The sequence below is a fragment of the Pelophylax lessonae genome (assembly GCF_965119305.1).
Source record: "Pelophylax lessonae genome assembly, chromosome: 12".
NCBI classification, from domain to species: Eukaryota; Metazoa; Chordata; class Amphibia; order Anura; family Ranidae; genus Pelophylax; species Pelophylax lessonae.
The window spans coordinates 56247475-56270430 of record NC_138779.1 but is presented as its reverse complement, the minus strand read 5'-3'; the positions used below and the strand labels follow the sequence as shown (position 1 = coordinate 56270430).

The following is a 22956-nucleotide window of genomic DNA, read 5'->3' as shown; positions in this document are numbered from 1 at the left end:
TACTACAACCCTTCCCCTCGCCACTTTAGTTCCTTGAAAACGCAGTTTTCTCAATGGGAACAAAGTCTTTGGCAGCCTCGGCACAGTGACCCCTGTCCATATTCATTTTCAAAACATAATCGTTTTCTATTAATTATTTTCAGATTTGTTATACACTTCTCTCTCCCCGAGGAGTTTAAAAGGTTCACCGTGGTGCAGAACAAGAAAGCTATTGAAAGGCTGTAGCAATTCCTAACCTGGAGCTGCCTCTTTGTCCAGCAGGAGCGATCAATAACTGGATCAAAGAGCAGGTGAGTGACAGCGCCGAGATAGCTAATGGCTGGTGACACACGCTGGATAATAAGGCATGGCTCCCTCCGTGACTCTGGCGGCACAGCGGAGTCCGACATCGAGGTTCATGCGATACATTTTAACAGAAGTGTCGTTAATTGCAAAGACACGGGGGGGGGGGGGGGTGGATAGTTGGGACAAATTTAAAGCATTTTCTTGGATTGGAACTATTGATGGGGAACTGTTTGGATATACTGGTAATGTATGTCTGGAGACAAACAATTATATATAATATAGAGGTTTCATTCTCCGCCTATATATATTTATCCAGTCTACCATGAAACCCATTTTCTCAAAAAAAAAAAACTTTAGTTTTGGTATATGCCAGAGACTTGCAGCAGACAGATAAAGTTTTGCACTGTGCAAAGTGTATCATAAACAATTTCAATTTAAAATAAATATTTTTACCATTTTATGGCATCCCAGTGCTGCTTATCTCCAGCAGCCTCCTGACAGCCACTTCTCGTCTACATGCACTCCAGGTTTCCAGATGGTGATACCTGTGGATAATGCCTGCATATTGCTTGCTGAAATTACCACTTGTAGACTCCATTGGAAGTCAGTGTGATGGGTCAACGATACAGGAGCACAATCAAGAAGAGAGCAGTGTGACCCTGTAACTTACACTGCCTGAACAAAGTCCTTCATGGAAGCCTCTCAGTCTATGAACATGCATTATAGCTTAGTGAATTGTTCGGTCTAAAGCCCTGGGCAGACCAGATGATGGGCTACAGAGAAAGAATGTGTGAGGATAGCTATGTAGCTGTGTAGTAAATACTGGACAGGTTTGGACTGCGGTTCCCAGCCACTGGGCCATGGCCTCCCTCCTGCTTGGTCTCTCCCTGACTGCTGTCTGCCAGACCTACATAACCACAGATACATTTGCAGGCTTTGACTGACACCGATCCTAGTGGTTCTTATTGCAGCCACTGACACCAATGCTGGGGGTTCTTATTGCAGCCACTGACACCAATGCTGGGGGTTCTTATTGCAGCCACGAACACCAATGCAGCAAGTTCTTATGGCAGCCTTTGACACCAATGCTGGGGGGTTACTATTGTCACCACTGACACAATTGCTGGAGGTTTTTATTTCAGCCACTGACACCATTGCCAAGTGTTATTACTGTGCTCACTGACACCAATTGGGTTTCTTTTTATTGCATCCTTCGACACCAATCCTTGGGCTAATATTGGGGCCACTGACACCATTGTTGGAGGTTTTTATTTCAGCCACTGACACCATTGCCAAGTTTTATTACTGTGCTCACTGACACCAATTGGGTTTCTTTTTATTGCATCCTTCGACACCAATCCTTGGGCTAATATTGGGGCCACTGACACCATTGTTGGAGGTTTTTATTTCAGCCACTGACACCATTGCCAAGTTTTATTACTGTGCTCACTGACACCAATTTTTTTTTTTATTGCATCCTTTGGCACCAATCCTGGGGGCTAATATTGGGGCCACTGACACCATTGCTGGAGGTTATGATTACAGCCACTGACACCAAAGCTGAGGGTTATCATTGTAACCAGTGACCCAATTGCTGGGGGTCTTTATTGTGGCCGCTGACACCAATGTTGGGGATTGTTACGACGGTCACTGAAACCAATGTTGGGGGTTATTATTTTGGCCATGGACACCAATGCTGGGGGTCATTTGTGCAGCCATGGACACCATTGCGTTTAGAAGAATAGAAAGCCTTACTTATTTTGGTGTGCATTTGATTGATTTCTACAAAATAATGTTATGGTTTGCTGTATAGGAAGGAGGTAGCGTGATTTATGTCATTCTTGAAATAGTGGTGGAGTGAGAACTAGGTGTGTAGAGAGGAAGAGACCTGGGCAGACTGTTCTGGGGAAAACTAAAATGACGCTTGGAAACAGGGCCGCTGATAGGGGGGACCACCGGTCCTCTTGTAGGGGGCCTGAGCACACAGGGGGGCCCACACAGGGAGGGGGATTCCTGATGGACGACAATTGCAGAACTCTTCCTCCAGCAGCTGAAAGCTGGTCTCTACCCCTCTCCCTGCTGCCAGCTAGGGACAGTCGTCCCTCACTAATCCCCCTCCCTGTGTGCCCCCCCCCCCCTTCCAGTCCTGGCTCTAATGGTAGCTCTGTTTCTAAGTTTGTTATCTCTGTAACTTTGTTTCTCTCCCTCTGTCTTTCTGATCTTGGAGCTCCAACTGTCCAGCCTGTATACTTTTTTTATTTCATTTTAATTTATTAACTCAGTTTTGTCTTTCAGATTTAATTCTGAGTTATGTTGTTTTTGTGCTTTTTAATAATGATTTTATTTTATTTTTAGTGAACTGTAGCTTTAAAATTTTCCTTGGGGGGGGGGGGGGGGCTCTGTCAGGTAGTCTGTATGGGGCACCACGATTTCTATTAGCAGCCCTGCATGGAAAGCAATCCTGCTTGTGAGACCGCAGACCTTGTGTGCTCCAAATGGACTGCAGTGTGATTTCTTGCAGGAGAACCTATATTCTAAGGATAACATATCTTAAATTTCACCTACTGTATATTGAGAATAATATATATAAGACTCCATTAGTGTTACCAGTGCCATCTTAAGAGCATTAAAGGGCACTGGGCAATGCAGTGCAGTGGGGGCCCTGCCTACACAATCACCCACGAGAATAAAAATGCAAATTATCGATAAAGCTATATTTATTGGTACAGCAGTGCCAGGCTAATGACAGCTTCCAAGTTCGGCGGCTGGGTCCGGTGAACACTTACACGAACGGGAGTCAGACTCGACTGTCCTGTGTGTGCCTGTTCCCGTGGAGGCGGACAGGCATTCCTGCAGTTGCGGGCTCCCCCTCCACAGCCCAAGTGGCCTGACAGCAGCGCAGGGCCGATAGGCGCTTGCCACCTGCTAAGTTCGGCGGCGGGATGCACACGAGAATCGGGACTAATGCTTGGCTGGGGCTGGGTCGCTGGGCAGGTGGGGCCCCCCCGGGTAAGTGAGGCCCCTGGGCAACTGTCCAGCGTGCCCATTCAGTAAGATGTCCCTGAGTGTTACTCCAAACAAGCATGAAGCAGTTGAAGTCTTGTTTTGGATCAGTTGAAATACATGTATGTACAAGTACTAAAGAACTGTTTTTTTCTTTTATGCAGCACGACATGTTCAGACGGTAACACCACTGTTCAAAACCTGCAGTTCTGTATCTTCCTGTGTCCTACTTGTTGGACTATAAATGAGCATTAGCCCATTGGTGAACTTCTCCTCCTCGTCTCACTGCTACCTAAATGCATCCCCCTTCCAGCCTCCAGTGCCTAAAACATGTTAGAGTGAGGACAATGCAGAAGAATCCCATTGGCACACAATGCTAGCTCTCCGACTTTCATTCAGATTTTCGGTGACATTTATATTATTAAGCTGAATTAAAATGTATTTTTTTTAACATTTTGTTTGGAATTTATCCTCCTGTGTTATGCACATAATGGATAGTTGTTTTCATTATTACCTTCTGATCTTTCTCTTCAACACGTTGCCCCTTCCGAGTTTGCTGGCTATTGTTCTTTGGATTGGAGTTTTTTTGAGGATTATTGTGTTTTGGAAAGAAGGTGTCATGGCCGAAGTTATGTTGTGCTGGAGAAGTGACAGAGAATTCCTGCAGAGATTGTCCCTCAAACTGTGGTAACCTGAACACAGAAATTGTAAAATAAGAAAAGAAAGTATGAAGGACTGTATTATTATGCTCAGGAGCTAAAAGTGATATTTGATCCTTAACCGTGTCCCAGTATACATTTGTGGGTCCTAGAACAATAACAAAGTGACAGTTGGGGGATCTAGAACAATAATACGCTGATACTTTGGGGTCCAGAACAATGACATCCTGACATTTAAGGAACCCGGAACAATGACACCCTGACATCTGGGGTCCTACAACAATGACACCCTTACATTTGGGGGTCCCAGGACACTGCTAAATTCACACTTGGGGATCAAAAAGCATAGCACACTGACACTTGAGGGGGGGTCCCAGAAAATGGCAGACCGACACTTGGGGATCCCAGAATATTAACATGCTTACACATGGAAGCACACTGATGCTTGGGGGCCCCATAACAATGACACCCTTACACTTGGAGGTTCAAGAACACTGACATACTCAAACTTGGGTGTCCCAGAACCCTAGCCTCCTTGGGGTCCCAGAAAATGGCAGACTGACACTTGGGGATCCCAGAATACTGACATGTTGACATTTGGGGAACCCATAACAATGACACCCTGACATTTGGGGGCCCTAAAACAATTACACGATGACACTTGGAGGTCTTAGAAATTGGCAGACCGACACTTGGGGATCCCAGACTATTTATATGATGACACATGGAGGCATACTGATGCTTTGGAGTCCCAGAACACTGCCATACTCAAACTCGGGTGTCCCAGAACCTTAGTACACGGATACTTGGGGTCCCAGAAAATGGCAGACTGACACTTGGTGATCCCAGAATATTGACATGTTGACATTTAGGGTTCCCCCTGATTGTCCTCTTAAATTATGTAGCATATACCCAGAGTAATATTTTACTACTTTACTCTATTACTTTACTACTTTTACTCTATCTCTTTAGTGATTCACAGCAAAAACCAAGAGAAATAAAGCCAAGTGTAGTCCAGCAATGAATAGCAGACGTATACATGAATTGTAAGCATAATAAAGACTATAGAAGTTGTCACATGACTCTTCCTGCTTACCCATAGTGCATGTCAAAGCTGTCTCCTGCTGTCATCCCTAAGTTTCCATTAAGTGTCAGCTCTTGCGGTTTCATATTCCAGTGAGCAAAACTCCTGGTGTGACTTTCAGCATTTTCTGATGGTGGTAAATAGAGATTCCTGAATCCTCCTGGAGGAAGGGAATCCGTTTCCTGGGAATCATCCCTTGGCTGTCCAAAGGAAAACTCCATATTGTCTTTACTGACCAATACCAGACTCTGCATATTTGTCATCTTTGATTTTCGTTTTTTGCTGCGTCCGTCTGTAGATCCTTGCTCTTCTGTGGGCGCTGAGGACACCATCTCTAAGGCGCTCTTCACAGGCTGTGTTTCACTGGATATTGGATTTCCATTGTTCTTAAAGAGAAAACATATTTCATCAGAACAAGCTCATGTCATGGAGCAAAGCAACATTATGTAAATGTCTATTATTAAAAAATATAGAAGGTAATTGATTTTTGTGCTTCCTCATTAACATGCCAGCACCCCCTACACACCAGCTTTAAGAAACTTGTTAGAACTAGACCCTGGACTGACACTCAGAAAAAGTATGCACTTCACTGGCTGCATGCTTTTTCAGCTCAGCAATTCAATTTTCTAACAGGTTTCCTTTAAAAGAATCTCTACGTTAAAAAAAAAAAAAAATCCTCTTTAGGTTACTTGTATTTATTGCAAGGTTTTTTGTTCTTTTCACGGCACATTCTTACATGCTTCTGTTCTGTAGATACAAAGAAAAGCCATGGTGTAGTCACTAGGGATGATCGAACGGTTCGGGTCGACCATCGGTTCGACCCGAACATTGACTGTTCGAGGTTCGGCCGAATTTAGAACTTTTTGCTGAAAAAGTTTGGAATTCGGCAACCAGAACCGACCAAAATGCAATGGGCCAGGAAATGGGCTTTAAAAGCCTGTGATTGGACCAGAACTATTAGTAAAAGCCAATTGAGGGGGCAGGAGAATGCTAGGAATGTGATTGGAGTGACTAGGGGGTCCTTAGGCCAATCATTAGTGAATACGCCCCCCAGTATATAAGATAGCCCCCGCCAAATTCCTAGCATTGTAATACAGGGACATGGAAGAGAGTGGAAGCAGTTCTGTTAATTTTACTTTAAAAGTGTCATTTAGCATTTTTTAGTGTGAGGAAAGGGATATCTAGTGTAGTTAGGGTGCTATTTTCCACTTTAGTTAGATGCAAAAATTTAGTTTCTGTAGGGAAAGTGTTAAGTGCCAGGGTGACCGTAATGTAGTGTAGGGTGAACTGAAACTGACTGCTATGGCAGGGTGACCAAACCCTTCCATTTCAGGGTGACCACTATAGAGAAAAGATCGTTTCTCTTAGGTCACATTCAGTGCATTAATATGGCTTCTCGCCGGTCAGCCTGCTTTTTGGCTGCAGGCGTTTATAGGGATTTTTTGAGGACAAGTTTGGAGTCAGGCATGACATCTAAACTTGTGTATTGGGGTATATATACACACACATGTCTGTATATATACACCTGCACATATATAGGTGTGAAAGGAGCAGAAAACTATACTTGCGCTAATTAAATAATTAACACCAATATGTCTCTGCTCCTATCACACCTATATATATGTGTAAAATACATATAAGTGTGTGTGTATATATATATACCCCTATACAGAAGTTCAGATGTTTTGCCTGCCTCCAAAGAACCCAAAAAAATGCCCAAAAAAACGCCAGTGCCAAAAAAAAAAACGCCCAGGTGTGTTTTTGCAGCAGGCGTTTTTTTGGGCATTTTCTTGGGGTCTTTGGAGGCAGGCAAAACATCTGAACTTCTGTATAGGGGTATATATACACACACACTTATATGTTTTTTACACATATATAGGTGTGATAGGAGCGTAACCATATTGGTGTTAATTACTTCATTAGCGCAAGTATAGTGTTCTGCTACTTTCACACCTATATATGTGTATGGGTATATATACATATAAGTGTGTGTGTATATATACCCTTATACAGAAGTTCAGATGTTTTGCCTGCCTCCAAAAAAATGCCCAAAAAAACGCCTGCGCCAAAAAAAAAAACGCCCAGGTGTGTTATTGCAGGGTTTTTTTTGGGCATTTTTTTGGGTTCTTTGGAGGCAGGCATGACATCACAACTTCTGTATAGGGGTATATATACACACACACTTATATGTATATATACCCATACACATATATAGGTGTGAAAGTAACAGAACACTATACTTGCGCTAATGAAATAATTAACACCAATATGGTTACGCTCCTATCACACCTATATATGTGTATGTGTCCCAGGTGTGTTTTTGCAGCAGGTGTTTTTTTGGGCATTTTTTTGGGGTCTTTGGAGGCAGGCAAAACATCTGAACTTCTGTATAGGGGTATATATATATATATATATATATATATATATATACACACGCACTTATATGTATTTTACACATACACATATATAGGTGTGATAGGAGCGTAACCATATTGGTGTTAATTATTTAATTAGCGCAAATATAGTGTTCTGTTACTTTCACACCTATATATGTGTTTGGGTATATATACATATAAGTGTGTGTGTATATATACCCCTACACAGAAGTTCTGATGTTATGCCTGCCTCCAATAACCCCCAAAAAATGCCCAAAAAAACGCTTGCTACAAAACCGGCAAGGTGTGAAAATAGCGAAGCCATATCCCTGTTCTATAAGTGACCTAATACAAATGATCTTTTTTTTTATGGTTCTGGACATGCTACAGAGCTGAAAATTCAAAGGTACACTTTTTAGACCCCCCAGACACTAAATCCAAATCAAAAAATCTCTTTTTTTTTTCAATAATTGGCTCTCTATCAAAAATGACAATTTTTAAGAACTTTTTTTGTGTGATTAATAGTCCCTGGGGCATGACCCAGAACCCTAGGCACTTTTTCGGGGCATTCATTGGGTTTTAGGGCTTCAAAATTGTGTTTTTTGATTACCAAAGTTCGGGTCCAATTGATTTCAATGGGGTTCTGAAATCCGGGCCGAACTTTTGGGAAGTTCGGGTGTTCTGGTCGAACCGAACTTTTCAAAAGTTCGATCATCCCTATGATTAGCCCTAGTGTTGTTGTTAAATAGCTCTGCTAAAAGTAGTCTGCTAATCAACTGGAAATCAGACTTCTGGGTGAGTCCTCTAGGCTTGTGGATTAGATGTAGCTTTGCGCTCTTAATGCCGTGCAGATCCTTATGCTAGCAATAATGTAAGCATTATTGTTTTTCACTATTGGTTAATTTTTTCAGTTTATTTGGTAATGTAGCCCTGAGGAAGAGTGCACTTTGTTTATTTTGACTTGTCTACCAATAAACGTCATTATAGTGTTCTAAAGCATTATTTTTAGCCATCTTCCCAATGTTCCTTATCCACCTACCTAAACTTCCCTAAAATCTGACTGTAAGCGAAGCATTAGTGGCTAGTAGATGTGACGTATCCACAGCCTTGAACCCTGCATGGGTTGTATTAAATTGCATCAGATTATTATTGTTCTATAATATACTGACATCTAATGGCAGTTTACAGCCGCACACAGCTTTTTACTTATGTGATTTGGTTTCTCCCTCTTCTCCCCCTTTGTTTAGTGCTAGCTTTAGTCCTAGGAAGCCTTGCCCTGTTTCTTCCATGTTTCCTCAGACAGTGTTAGTACTTAGCAGAGACAGGACTCAGGAAAGTTGTTGTTTTCTAACAGTTCAAAAGACCAGAAAAATTTCCTATTTTCTGAAGTAAAATTGCATTGGATTCAACTTCTGCTTCTTATTGAAGAGTAAAGCTGCTTGTTGATGGTGCCAAGTCAGCAAGTGACCTTACTGCATAGCGAGACTGGGTGAAAGGAGGTTGTGTCAATACATAAAGCAGCATTCAAACTGCTTGCAGTTCTCTGTGCTGGCAGGTCATCTGTATGCAGAAAAAGATAATTATAGTATGCGTATTTATGAAAAATTAACTTCTCCACGCTGCCCAACCCATCTACCTAAACTCCCCTAAAATCTGACCATAAGTGAAGCATTAGCTGGTGGATGCAACATGACCTTGCACCCTGCATGCCTTGCTGTTTCCTGTGATGACAGGTGGGCTGTATGCAGATATGGATAATTTTAATGTGCCTATGTAGCGCTTACCCCTGAAAAAAAAAAACACCTATGTATAGGTCACCCAATTCCAGATGACACTCCCTTAGACACACCAAGACTGAAGGAGAATTTATTTGGGCTATACACCCAGCAAGGCACCGATAACAAATTGGCAACAGCAATAAAAAATAAAATACATCTATTGATGAGGGGACATAGTATTTCTGTACCTGAACCTTAGATCTGGGGGGGGTCCTAAGAAAACACAGTACTAGAAACTAGAGGGTCCTTAAGGTTTCTCCAAAATCCCTATCACTGGCCAGTGTGGTATTAAATGTTGGGGCCCATACAGGGCCCTGTGTTGGAGCACTTGGGTATATTTTTTTAGGGTTGCATCACTACTGTTTTTTTTTACCGGCGAGTACGAGTACCGGTACTTTCGGTCAAGTACAAAATGAATGGGCTCAAATCACACTGCAAAGAATCACATGCGATTTGACCAGGAATGCGGTGCGATTCCTATCCGAACTGCATGTGGTTTATTTCCCTGCTCCTGTGTGAACCCAGACTGAAGTCACTATGACAAGCCTGGGTTCACACATGTGCAGTGGGGGAGACCGCTTGTGATTCGGACAAGAATTTCACCGAATTCCTGTTCAAATCGCATGTGATCTTTTGCAGTGCAATTTGAGCCCATTCATTTTGTATAGGCTCAAATCGCACCGCAAAAGTATCTGTTTCGGGTATCAGAGCATTTGCACGAGTACGAGTGCAAATGCTTAGTATCGGCACCGATATTGGTATCGGTGCAATCTTAATATTCTTTATCCCACGGTAAAGGGTGTCACACTGTCCTCCTGGGACTTGAAGTCCCATTCAGTTCTACTTGTAAAAGTCTGTCTCCTTGGGACTACATCTCCCACAGTTCCAAGAGGCTCCCAGCAGTCTTTTCTGTCTCCATGGGTGGGCTGTTCCTCTCTCAGGCAGCCAATTACAGTGTCTTCTGTATCCTGGGTGGTGGGCAGGACTCTCCTCTGGTGACTTGCTGCAAATGCAACCCTGTCACCGCACCTGTGTCCTCCCTCTCCTCCTCTCTCCATTTGCTCTCTCCATCCTCTGCTCCTCTGCACACTGATGGGGACAGCTGCAGTGTATGGGTGGCTTAGAGAGCTGTTACAGCCCAGTCCAGGCGGCTGCAGCCCTGGCGGCACTGTGGAACAGGCTACACTTATTATACAATAAGTGATTTCCCCTCAGTCTGTCTACCTAAACATTCCTAAAATCTGATTGTGAGCAAATTGTTAGCAGCTGGCGGATGTAACATAGCCTTGCGTCCTGCATGCCTTACAGTTTTCTGTGCTGGCAGGGGGACTCTAAAAGAAACAAGCAATTATAGTGCCCTTGCTATGTAATAAGTGATTGCCCCATGATCCCTCACTCCCCTACCTAACCTTTCCTAAAATCTGATTGTGAGCAAAGCGTTAGCGCCTGGTGGATGCGACATAGCCTTGCACCCGGCATGCCTTGCAGTTCCCTGTGCTGGCAGGGAGACTCTAAAAAGAAACAAGCAATTATAGTGCCCTTTCTTCGTAATAAGCGATTGCCCCATGATCCCTCATTCCCCTACCTAACCTTTCCTAAAATCTGATTGTGAGCAAGGTGTTAGTGCCTGGTGGATGCGACATAGCCTTGCAGTTTTCTGTGCTGGCAGGGAGACTCTAAAAAGAAACAAGCAATTATAGTGCCCTTGCTATGTAGTAAGCGATTGCCCCATGATCTCTCACTCCCCTACCTAACCTTTCCTAAAATCTGATTGTGAGCAAAGCATTAGCGCCTGGTGGATGCGACATAGCCTTGCACCCTGCATGCCTTGCAGTTTTCCTGTGCTGGCAGGGAGACTCTAAAAAGAAACAAGCAATTATAGTGCCCTTGCTATGTATAAGCGATTGCCCCATGATCCCTCACTCCCCTACCTAACCTTTCCTAAAATCTGATTGTGAGCAAAGCGTTAGCGGCTGGTGGATGCGACATAGCCTTGCACCCGGCATGCCTTGCAGTTTTCTGTGCTGGTAGGGAGACTCTAAAAAGAAACAAGCAATTATAGTGCCCTTTCTTCGTAATAAGCGATTTCCACATGATCCCTCACTCCCCTACCTAACCTTTCCTAAAATCTGATTGTGAGCAAAGCGCTAGCGGCTGGTGGATGCCACATAGCCTTGCACCCGGCATGCCTTGCAGTTTCCTGTGCTGGCAGGTGGACTGCATGCAGAAATAGATAATTATAGCGGGCTTATTATACATTAAGTGATTTCCCAGCACTCTGTAAAACACAATCCTATTTACCAAAGGCAAAAAAAAAAAAAAAGTCTTTGTTTATCTCATTGTACGGTCGTGTTGCTTTGACGCATTGTATCGGTGCGGCGATAGGTTACCGGGCTGGCGAAACATGCTTCTACATTAGCCCTTTGAAAGAGGAACGGGCCGTAACCTCTGACTGCCTGTTTTGTGAACTTCTTCTATTAATACCAATCAAATTGAGCAAATGATCAAATGAAATTGCATTTTGAGCATCATAAGCTGTGTAATGTCTATTCGGCTAAATTGGGGCCTGTAATTGCTTCTCTGCAGCAAAGAGGACAACAAAGGCAAGCAATCATAGCATGTTATTATCTGGGACTGGGAATCGGCCCCAGAATCCCGGACATCAAAGGCTCGGCCTCCTCGAATTGCATTTGGCCGCTATTGTGGAAGCGGAGACGATTCTGATGAGGTGTTTACACGGGGGCCGAGTGCGCAGCGCTGCCTGTCTGAGTGCTCGTGCTCCAGAGCCATTAAAAAATTGTACATTATGTTCCAGCCTTTGAAGTGAGGGCCGCGAGGATGGAAGCCATTCGTGCTGAGGACGGCTGAGCGAGATTGCTTGTGTACTTGTGAGTCTCTCTCTCAAAGAAACAGAAGGTTCTTAGACAATATCAAAACACTAAAAAGTTCACATTATGGGAATATTACCAAGTAAAAAAAAAAAAGGAATAGGAGAAAAAAAACCATAAAAACAAACCCACAAATGCACTTAGCATCGGAGAAAAAGCATAAAGTGAAAGAAACTATTACACTCTTTTGCTGAGTTTAGGCCATTTTGCAAATATGGTAGAAACGTCTAAAACCTGAATTATGTCGATTTGGGAAACAAATTTTTCTACATTATTCGTTCTTTGAACACAGGTAAAGCACTGACAGATTTGCACAGATATTGGAGAATTGTTTAAAGAGAAACGGAGGTAGTTTTAGGGTTTTTCTTAGAGATGTACAGTAAGAATGTGATATCTGATATGATTATTGGAAACACTCATGTCTGTGTTAATGCAGAAAAAACACCTTTTTATCATGTACATTTGTTAATTATGCATATTTTTTAAGTTTTCTCAAAACATATGCAGGTTATGAAAAAAGTGAAGTCCTGCTGGTTCGCTCCCTGCCCCCAGCCTGTAACTGAGTTAGGGCTCTTTCACACGGTCCGCCTCCGTAGGCAGATCTGTGCTGCTCAGCGGGGATCGATCCGCCGATCCCCGCTGAGCCGGCGGATGACAGCTCTGTCTCCGCTTGCAGTGCGGAGAGGGAGGTGTCACAGCCCCCGCTGCTCTCTATGGGGGAACGGATGAGAACGGACCGTCTGTCCGCTCTCATCCGATCCCTGAACGGATGGAAAAATAGGGTTTCCATCCATCCAGATTTCACGGACAGGATCGGATACGGATGGCAGCGGGTGTCAGCGGAGGTGTTTCCGCTGACATCCGCTGCCCCATAGAGCTGCATGGAGGATCCGATCAGATCCGCCTAAAAAACTGACAGGCGGATCTGATCGGATCGCCCCTGTGAAAGAGCCCTTAGGCCCCTTTCACACAAGCGATCCGATCAGATCCGCCTGTCAGTTTTTTAGGAGGATCTGATCGGATCCCCCATGCATCCCTATGGGGCAGCGGATGTCAGCAGAGACATGTCCGCTGACACCCGCTGCCATCCGCATCCGATCCTGTCCGTGAAATCTGGACAGATGGAAACCCTATTTTCCATCTGTCCAGGGGATGGGATCGGATGGGATCGGATGAGAGCGGACAGGTGGTCCGCTCTCATCCAATTCCCCCATAGAGATGCATGGGGCTCTGACCCCTCCCTCTCCGCTAGCTGTCACCTTCCTGCTCAGTGGGGATCTGAGTTTATGATCCCCTGCTGAGCAGCACGGATCCGCCTACGGAGGTGGACCATGTGAAAGAGCCCTTACAGGTTTTTTTTTGAGGGGAGGGCGAAGGGAGTACTGATTTAGTGGAAGTTAATTCAGTCCTAGGAAGTGCAACACTAGTGCAAAAAACAGTCTATAATTATAAAGTGCAAGTGAAGCAAATATATCTTGAAGTGCTAACAAGAAAAAAAACTCTTAAGTGCAAATGTGCAAAAAAAAGTCCAAAAACAATTCCTGTAGAGAGTGAAAAATGCAAATCATTCCGTAGGTGTGCACTCTTTGAATTAGTGCTGCAATCACCAGGTGAAGTGTCTGCTCACCTCCATGTTTTACCCACTAGGGGTCTAAGGCTAATAAAAGATAGATAACTGCCGACCGCTCTCAAGATCTCTCCTCAATCTCACATGTTGTTCTGAATGAACACACGTAAGGATAAAAAAAGAGAATTTCCCATGGTGCAGTAACCACAAGTGTATGAAGCAATACAGCAAATCCTGGCTTCAAATATTATGTGAAATATAAAAAACGCTCACAACTGACAAATCCAATATGATCACATATAGCGTCAAACCTGCCCACTGCTTGGTACCTCTACGCGTTACGCCATATCCATCATTGCTTCTAGTGGAGGAATAATAGTACTAATATCAAAATAGTACTAATATCAATATAATACTTTTTCTTCTTATTTTTTTATTACATGGTTTGTTCATTTATGTTTATCATTATATTTATTTATTTTAGCTTAGCAGCACTATCACATTTTATATATATTATAATCTTTTTCTGTAGAAGTGGGAACTCATTTAGGTGGTAGCAGCAGCTTATTTATATATATTTAACTTGGTAATAAGGGTAGCGCACAATTATTTTGCTTTTTCTAATTCAGTCCTAGGTAGCCCTGCCTTGTTTCTTCCATGTTCCCTCAGTCAGTGTTAGCACTTAGCAGAGACGGAACTTCGGAAAGTCCTTATTTTCTTAAAGTTCAAAAGACCAGTAAAACATCCTATGTACTGCAATTTTCTGAATTAAAACTGTATTGGATTCAACTTCTGCTTCTTTTGAAGAGTGAAGCTGCCTCTGGATGTTGCCAAGTCAGCAGGTGACCATACTGCCTAGACAGATGGGAGGTTATGTCAATACATAGAGCAGCATTTGAACACCTTGTAGTTCCCTGTGCTGGTAGGTCATCTGTATGCAGAAACAGACAATTATAGTACGCTTGTTTATGCAAATTTAATTGGTTGGCAAGTACCTGAGGTTTAAGTCAACAGCTACAGTATTTTATAGCTTCTGACTTAAAAAAATAAAATAAAATAAAACAAACACGCTGAAGTTCCTCTTAACCACTTAAGCCCCGGAAGATTTTACCCCCTTCCTGACCAGGGCCTATTTTGCGATTCGGCACTGCGTGACTTTAACGGACAATTGCGCGGTCGTGCGATGCTGTACCTAAACGAATTTGATGTCCTTTTTTTCCCACAAACAGAGCTTTCTTTTGGTGGTATTTGATCACCTGTGCAATTTTTTGATCATGCGCGATAAACAAAAAAAAGAGCGTAAATTTTGCAAAAATAACAATATTTTTAAAATTTTTTATATGAAATGCCCAAAAAAAAAAAAGTAAAAATCAAAATTTTTTAACATTTTAGGCCAATTTGTTTTATGCTACATATGTTTGGTAAAAAAAATCGCAAAAAGCGTATTTTGATTGGTTTGCGGAAAAGTTATTGCGTTTACTAACTAAGGGAAAGATTTTTGTTGTTTTTTTTTTAACGAGTAATGGCGGCGATCTGCGATTTTTTTTGCGGGACTGCGACATTCTGTGGGAGAGATCGGACCCTTGACTGACATTTTTGACACTTTTGGGGTTACCAGTGACATTACTACAGTAATCAGTGCTATACATATGCACTGTTACTGTAAAAATGACACTGGCAGTGAAGGGGTTAACTTTTTTTGAGAGGGAGGGGTTAAGTGTGTTCCTAGGAGCGTGCTTCTAACTGTGATTGGATGTGGCTTGAGTTGTAAGAACAGAGATCAACGGTCCTACATAGCAGAACCGTATGATCTCCATTCTTACACAGGGAAGAATGAGAGGCGGCTTGTTTACATTAGCCGTCTGCCTTTCTCCCGCTGTAACGGACAATCGCGAGTGCCCGGCGGACATCGGGTCCACCGGGCACACGCGCGGGGGGGGGGGCGGTCCGTGACCGAGCGGGAGCGCGCCTCTGGCGGCGCGAGCTCCCTCCCTAGAGCCTCACAGGCTAGCGACGTAGTCCTACGTTGCTTTGCCTGTGAGGGGCTGACCGCCGCAGCAAATAGCCGTGCGGCGGTTGGCAAGTGGTTAATGTGATGTTTTTTCTTGGATGAATGGAGTGGTGAGAGCTTCCAATACTGGTGGTCAACCTTCTTAATATAGAGGGTCTTAAAGTGGGAGTAAACTCCCATGCATGAATTATACCTATATCATAAGGCTTATCTAAACGTGCACTGTTTAGGAGATATTTACTGTACATGCAGCCGGCGACATCAGTGCACTGTACATGCAGTCCTGTAAGTCCTGCGCTGTTAACGGTAGCTCCTGCGCCTATGCGCGGTTTCGGCCACTCACACAGCCAGAGTCTGCAAACCCGGAAGGAAGACTGGGTGAAGATGGAAGTGCCTTCAGAGGTAACAGCATGCCGCTGGAAGGCTTTGTTTTTAGGTAATTTTCACATAATGTGCTAGTATGTGATGCATTTTCTTTTGGTGGTATTTGATCACCTGTGCGATTTTTTATTTTTTGCGCTATAAACAAAAAAAAGAGCGACAATTCTGAAAAAAGAAACAATATTTTTCACTTTCTGCTATATAACATTCCCACAAAAAAAAATGAAAAATCTAAATTTTTTAACATTTTAGGCCAATTTGCTTTCTGCTACATATTTTTGGTAAACAAATCGCAATAAGCATATTTTCATTGGTTTGCGCAAAACTTATCACGTCTACTAACTACGAGAAAGATTCATGTAATTTTTGTTGTTTTTTTTACTAGTAATGGCGGCGATCTGCGATTTTTAGCGGGACTGCGACATTGCGGCGGACAGATCGGACCCCTAACTGACATTTTTGACACTTTTAGGGGGACCAGTGACATTACTATAGTAATCAGTGCTAAAAATATGCACTGTTACTGTATTAATGACACTGGCAGGGAAGGGGTTAACACTGTGGGTGATCAAGGAGTTAAATGTGAGCCTAGGGAAGTGATTCTAACTGTATGGGGGCATGGCTTGTGAAATGATCACAGAGACCTGTGATCCTATATAGAAAGATCACATGAGTTCTCTGATCATTCCAGGGAGAAGAACGGTCTGCTGTGTTTACAACAGCTGACCGCTCTACTCTCTCAGCGGGGAGCAATCGCGGGTGTCAAGTGGCAATCGGAGCCACCTGTCCCGTGCATTGGTGTCCCCGCTGCCGAGTGGGGGCGGGAGCCCCTAGCTGCAGGCGTGTGACCGATGTAGCCCTACGTTGGTTCGCGCAGGGGGGCCGCCCTGCCGCAGTATATATGCGGTGGGCGGTCCAGAACCAGTTAATCATTTCTTGAGTGAGTTAAATGGGGGAACCAGCAAGGCCAAAATATTAGCAGATTAAGCTTCAGCTTTAGGTTTTGACATATGATAGAGGAGCGCTCAGCTCAATGACGTACCTGATCTGCGCCACTCTCATCGCTCTTCTTGTAAAGGTGAAGATAGGAATTATTTCTCTGGCTGCGGACCCCTAAACTCACTTTGTTTTTCTCTATGAAGTCTTTCCTTACTGCCTCCTGTGGCTCCACGTCTGCTCTTTTATTGGTGGTAGTCCTGTTTGGGTGTAGCTCTCTGCCGCTTCTTGTGGGATCATTGGCGCTTTGCTGTTTGGTAGGCTGTGTAGCTGTAGTTGTGTGTGTCATGTTTTTTGATTGTACATCGCTATGAAGGGTGGTGACGTTCTGGCTTTGTACAGCGGAGGTGTTGGATCCATGTGGTCTGTGTCTTGGTCCCTCTGGTGAGAGAAGGTCGGAGTATCTGGGCGATTCATCCAATGCGTTCTCTTCCTCAGAAGATTGGTCCTGTAAGTTCTGTTTTCTCCTCCAGTCTGGGTCGTATCTGAGTTCGGAGTACGGTGTTTCTACTGCCGGAACCCTAAAAGAGACATAATGCCTGTATTAGGAAGACTATACATGCTACAACCTGTGTACAATAGTCTTTGGATCCACCAACAACTATGTAGTGTGAGGGTCTGCCTGATTGGATACAAACTGTATGGTTTGGAAGTAGATATAACCCTAAACTGGGTTATAAAGAGTTGTCATATTTTAATATAACACTAGATTTTCCCTTTTTTTTTGCACCTCAGTGCTCCTGATCTCCCGCAGTCTCTTTGCAGCCACTTCCTGTCTACATGCACTCCAGTGATGGCTGCATGCCATTTCACAGTATGGGTTTCCTGATAGGGACAACAGTGGATCATGCTTCAGTAATGTGTGTTGAAACTAGAGATCGACCGATTATCGGCAAAGCTGATATATCGAGGGCCGATATGCACTTTCCCCGATATATCAGAATTGGCCCCTGAGGTTACGGTTATTGCCGATAATTCGGAAAGTGCTGTACCCCCTCCCCCTTCCACGGCTCGCCCTGGTCTCTCGTCCCACTGGGAGACCCAGGCAACCAGCCTGCACGGCCGACGAAGACCCGATCAAAGCCGCATTCGGCTCTGATCGAGTCTCCATGCAAAAACCCGGAAGGGATATCATGACACCCCCAGATTTAAAAAAATGACGGTATTTAAAACAGCCAAACTTGACCCGCAGATCCCTCCACAAGAATACCTGTGTAGTAAAAAAAGAAAATTATTTTTTTTTTTTTGAATGTACGAAAATATCGGCCGATACGGATACGTGATGACCAAAATATCGGTATCAGCAATGGAAAAACAATTTTGGTCGATCACTAGTCGAAACGCCCACTTGTAGTCTCCATCGTAAACCTGAGTGACATGGTGAGAATGCAGGCGCACAGTTGGGAAACAGGGACAGAGCGTTGTCACCGTATAACAGGAAATGCCTGAACTGACTTTTCCAGCAGGATCGCCCAGGGATTATTTTAGCAAAAGCTACAGATTTGAAAAGATTTACTTTTAAAATGGTTATTATTACCGGCATCAATATAGCAACAAGGGACTATTTAGGGACCTACCCAGTATATCTTTGGATTGTGGGAGGAAACCCAAATACCCCGATGAAACCCTTGCAAGCACAGGAAGAAAATGCAAACTTCATGCAGAGAGTGTGCTGAGAGGGATTTGAACCAACCCCAGTACTGCAAGGCAAAATAGTTGGGTTTAGATTTCTTCTAAGCACACTCTCAAATGCATGGTATTGGTAACCTTAAAGTGTCACTAAACCCACATCATAGAAAACAATCAATAAATGGTGTATTACATGCTAATCATACTCACTCAGTCACTATGAGAGTCCTTTTCCGTATTCTGCAAAAAACCTGGTTGATTCCTTTGCACTCTATCTCCCCCTTCTGTTCATGTCCCCAATTCAGCTAGAAATTTTTAAGCTGTGGTGGCAACTCTGCACATGCTCAGTTTTTAGTAAGTTTCTATGCTCAGCATTTCCTCTGTATCACATCTGAACAGCCCATGTGACTATACAGTCACACATGTGGGGAGCGTATACACAGTTGTAAATGACAGTCCTCTCCCTCCATCCTCCTCCATGCCCACTAACCAGCTAAACAATGGGGGCAGGATATTATATGTAGATTATTAGAGGCTTCACCTTCCTCTTATTCTAAGGCCTCTTTCACACTTGCACAACCTGAAAGTTCTGGGACTTTGACGCGACTTAGATGCAAATTGAAGCAATGCCTGTGCAATTTTGAGGTTTATGGACCTCAAGTGGCATCAAAGTCGGACCAAAGTAGTGCAGGGACTACTTTGAAGTCTCTACGACTTGAAGTCACATAGATATGAACGGTACTCATTGGAAATAATGGTGTACAACTTGTCATGCAACTTTGCAGTGTCAAGTAGCAGGGCAGGTCACACAAGTGTAAAAAGGGATCTAAGTCACAGGCTGGAGGGGTGTGACACAGTAGAAATCCGCTCACATGTTATTGCCAAAAATGAATAAAGATTTGATTTCAAATATATATTTGTATGACAATTCAAAACAGTTTATTGATATGAATTATTTGTTTTTACTCTGTATTCCAAAAGCTGTCTTTTTTTTTTTTAACATGTGACCAGCAGCAGAGGACTAGACGCTCCTCCTGCCTATGTTTCCCTGCAAACAGGCTGGGAGAGAGCTGGTTTATGTGACAGATGTATATCGATTAAGAAAAAGGTACTTAGATTTTTTTTTTTTTTTAATAATTACAGTGCCATCATCCCCATACAGAAAGAAAAGGGACAATGTAAAATAAACAGTGTTTATTATCACTTTAAAGGAGGTTGTGCCTAAATCAGGTTGTAACATGTATGCAAAGTTGAGAATTGTCTTAGCAGTTGTAAGGTTGCCTTAGGCATTCAAAGGTGATTAGACACACTGACAATCTCTGAACTCCCTGCGGTAAATACTGTATAACTGCTAGGTCCCTTTTTTATACAACCTTACTATACTGACCAAGAAGGAAAGTGGCAGTGCATGGGAACAATCCCTAAAGCTGAACTCCAGCATAAGCTAATATTGTCTGAATACAAGACTCATGAGTATTCTTTTATGAACCTTGGTGTGTTTTGTGTAATTCTTAAAGATCTGTGCAGTAATCCAGTGTGAAGCTTTACCTCTGTGCAGGAGCTTGCTGTTATAAAGACCATCACTGCTGCCCTCTCTCTTTGTGCAGGGTGACTGGTCTTGTCTCCACCCCCTCTGGTAGTTCTCTACAGGCAACCTGTAGTGGGTGGGACTTGCTGGGCCCCTACCGCAGCTCTGCTTTCTGCTCAAGCTACAGTATATTACCAAAAGTATTGGGACGCCTGCTTTTACACGCACGTGAACTTTAATGGGATTCCAGTCTTAGTCCGTAGGGTTCCATATTGAGTTGGCCCACCCTTTGCAGCTTTAACAGCTTCAACTCTTCTGGGAAGGCTGTGCACAAGGTTTAGGAGTGTCTATGGGAATGTTTGACCATTCTTCCAGGAGTGCATTTGTGACATCAGGCACTAAATGTTGGGAAGGGAAGGACTGGCTCACAGTCTCTGCTCTAATTCCTCCCAAAGGTGTTCTACCGGGTTGAGGTCATCCCCAAACTGTTTCCACAAAGTCGGGAGCATGAAATTGTCCAATGTCTTGGTATACCGACAACTTAAGAGTTCCTTTCACTGGAGCTAAGGGGCCAAGTCCAACCCCTGAAAAACAACCCCCCAACTTAATCCTCCCATCCCCCCTCTACCAAATAATTTGGACCAGTGCACAAAGAAAGGTCCATCAAGACATGGATGAGCGAGTTTGGGGTGGAGGAACACGACTGGCCTGCACAGAGTCCTGACCTCATCCTGATAGAACACCTTTGGGATGAATTAGAGCGCAGGCTGTTAGCCAGGCCTTCTCATTCAACATCAGTGGCTGACCTCACAAATGTGCTTCTGGAAGAATGGTCAAACATTCCCATAGCCCCACTCCTAAACCTTGTGGACAGCCTTCCCAGAAGAGTTGAAGCTGTTAAAGCTGCAAAGGGTGAGCCAACTCAATATTGAACCCTACAGACTAAGACTGGGATGCCATTAAAGTTCATGTGAGTGTAAAGGCAGGCGTCCCAATACTTTTGGTATTATAGTGTATATACAGCACAATCATGTCACCTCTACTTTTTATGGTAATATTTAGGTTTACAAAGGTCTTTGGTGAACAAAAGGTTGATTTATATCCTTTGTGGATTTGAGGAATACATTTTGTTCTTAGCGGTTTTATGTTTGGAGTTCATCTTTAAGTTTCTGCATTTATACCAGGTAAAGAACATAGTAAAAAAAAAAAGATATATATTCATAGCTCATATACCATTTTGAGATATCCATTGCTGTCTATAGCAAAGGATTATGGGTAAGTTGTCAAATTACATGAAATAGTACATAATGGAGCCCCGCTTTCTAAACAGATGACGCTATTAAAGCGAGTGTCACTTTCTAATTGTCCCTTGTTGTAACCTGAGCGATTTAAGCCCGTCTGGAAGTAAAGTCATTAAGCAAAATAATCATTTAATTAAAGTTGAGAAATTGTTTTACATCAATGCCGGCGATATTGAATTTTTACACCTCAAACTGTTTCCTCTCCTGTTAGTCAGAAATGTCTTTTTTTTTTTTTCATCGTGATAATCTCATAGATTTCACTTAGTTGAGTTATTTTCTTTGTGCGCTGTGCCGTGTGGTAGGTGTCTTGTAAATAAACATTATTAAATTGAATATTTAGCCATTTATCTTTTAATAAATAGCTGCTTTGCATTGCAATGGTTTCCTGGTTTTGTAAACAGGTTCATTATTTCTGTAAGAAAGGGAAATTTGTGGTCCTTATTTCTTACACTTCCAAGATAATTTTTCAGCAGGTTTTTAAACATTTAAACCCATCTAAATAATATTAAGAAACAAATCCTCCCACTGACTTGGTTTGTCTGGGGCTCACGATGTATAGTTAGGGTCATTCAACTTGTTACAATATTGCAAAGGTACATTATTGCAGTCTGATCACTGGGGGGGGGGGGGGGGAGAGGAGACTGCGGAAATGCTTCCTCCTGCCTGCAGCAGACTGATGACATCATTTCTGCCTAGGCACAGTTACTGGGCTGGAGTTAAAAGATTTTTCATGATGAAATGTGCAGCTTTTCTTAAAAATGATTTTGAGTCTCAGGGAACCCCTGCTAAAATGAATTGGGGGCCAGTGGAAAGAATATTCCCTATGTTGATAGTCATTGGGAAGATTACTCCTTACAGTGGGGATCGAAAGTTTGGGCATCCCAGGTAAAAATTTGTATTAATGTGCATAAAGAAGCCAAGGAAAGATGGAAAAATCTCCAAATTACAGATTAGACATTAGACATATGTCAACAAAAGCTAGATTTTATTTCCATCATTTACACTTTCAAAATAACAGAATACAAAAAAATGGTGTCTGCAAAAGTTTGGGCACCCTGCAGAGTTAATATCTTGTACTGCCCCCTTTGGCAAGTATCACAGCTTGTAAACACTTTTTGTAGCCAGCCAAGAGTCTTTCAATTCTTGTTTGAGGTATCTTTGCCCATTCTTCCTTACAAAAGTCTTCCAGTTCTTTGAGATTTCTGGGCTGTCTGTCACACACTGCTCTTTTAAGGTCTATCCATAGATTTTCAATTATGTTGAAGTCAGGAGATTGTGAAGGCCATGGCAAAACCTTCAGTTTACGCCTCTTGATGTAATCCCCCGTGGATTTCGAGGTGTGTTTAGGATCATTATCCATTTGTAGAAGCCATCCTCTCTTTAGCTTCAGCTTTTTCACAGATGGCATCAAGTTACCATCCAAAATTTGCTGAAATTTTATTGAATCCATTTTTCCTTCTACTCGTGAGAT

At 43.1% G+C, this 22956-nt stretch overlaps 1 protein-coding gene across 1 annotated transcript in view; it reads right to left on the bottom strand.

Moving 5' to 3' along the window:
- The window catches only part of JHY (junctional cadherin complex regulator), a 102821-nt gene that overhangs the window by 42938 nt on the left and 36927 nt on the right, over positions 1-22956 (bottom strand). The window contains exons 3-5 of the mRNA XM_082274194.1: positions 17074-17548; positions 5044-5417; positions 3803-3980 (exon numbers count right to left, since the gene is read on the bottom strand). Coding sequence (XP_082130320.1) covers positions 3803-3980; positions 5044-5417; positions 17074-17548 — 1027 coding nt within the window. The remainder of the gene's footprint in view (positions 1-3802; positions 3981-5043; positions 5418-17073; positions 17549-22956) is intronic.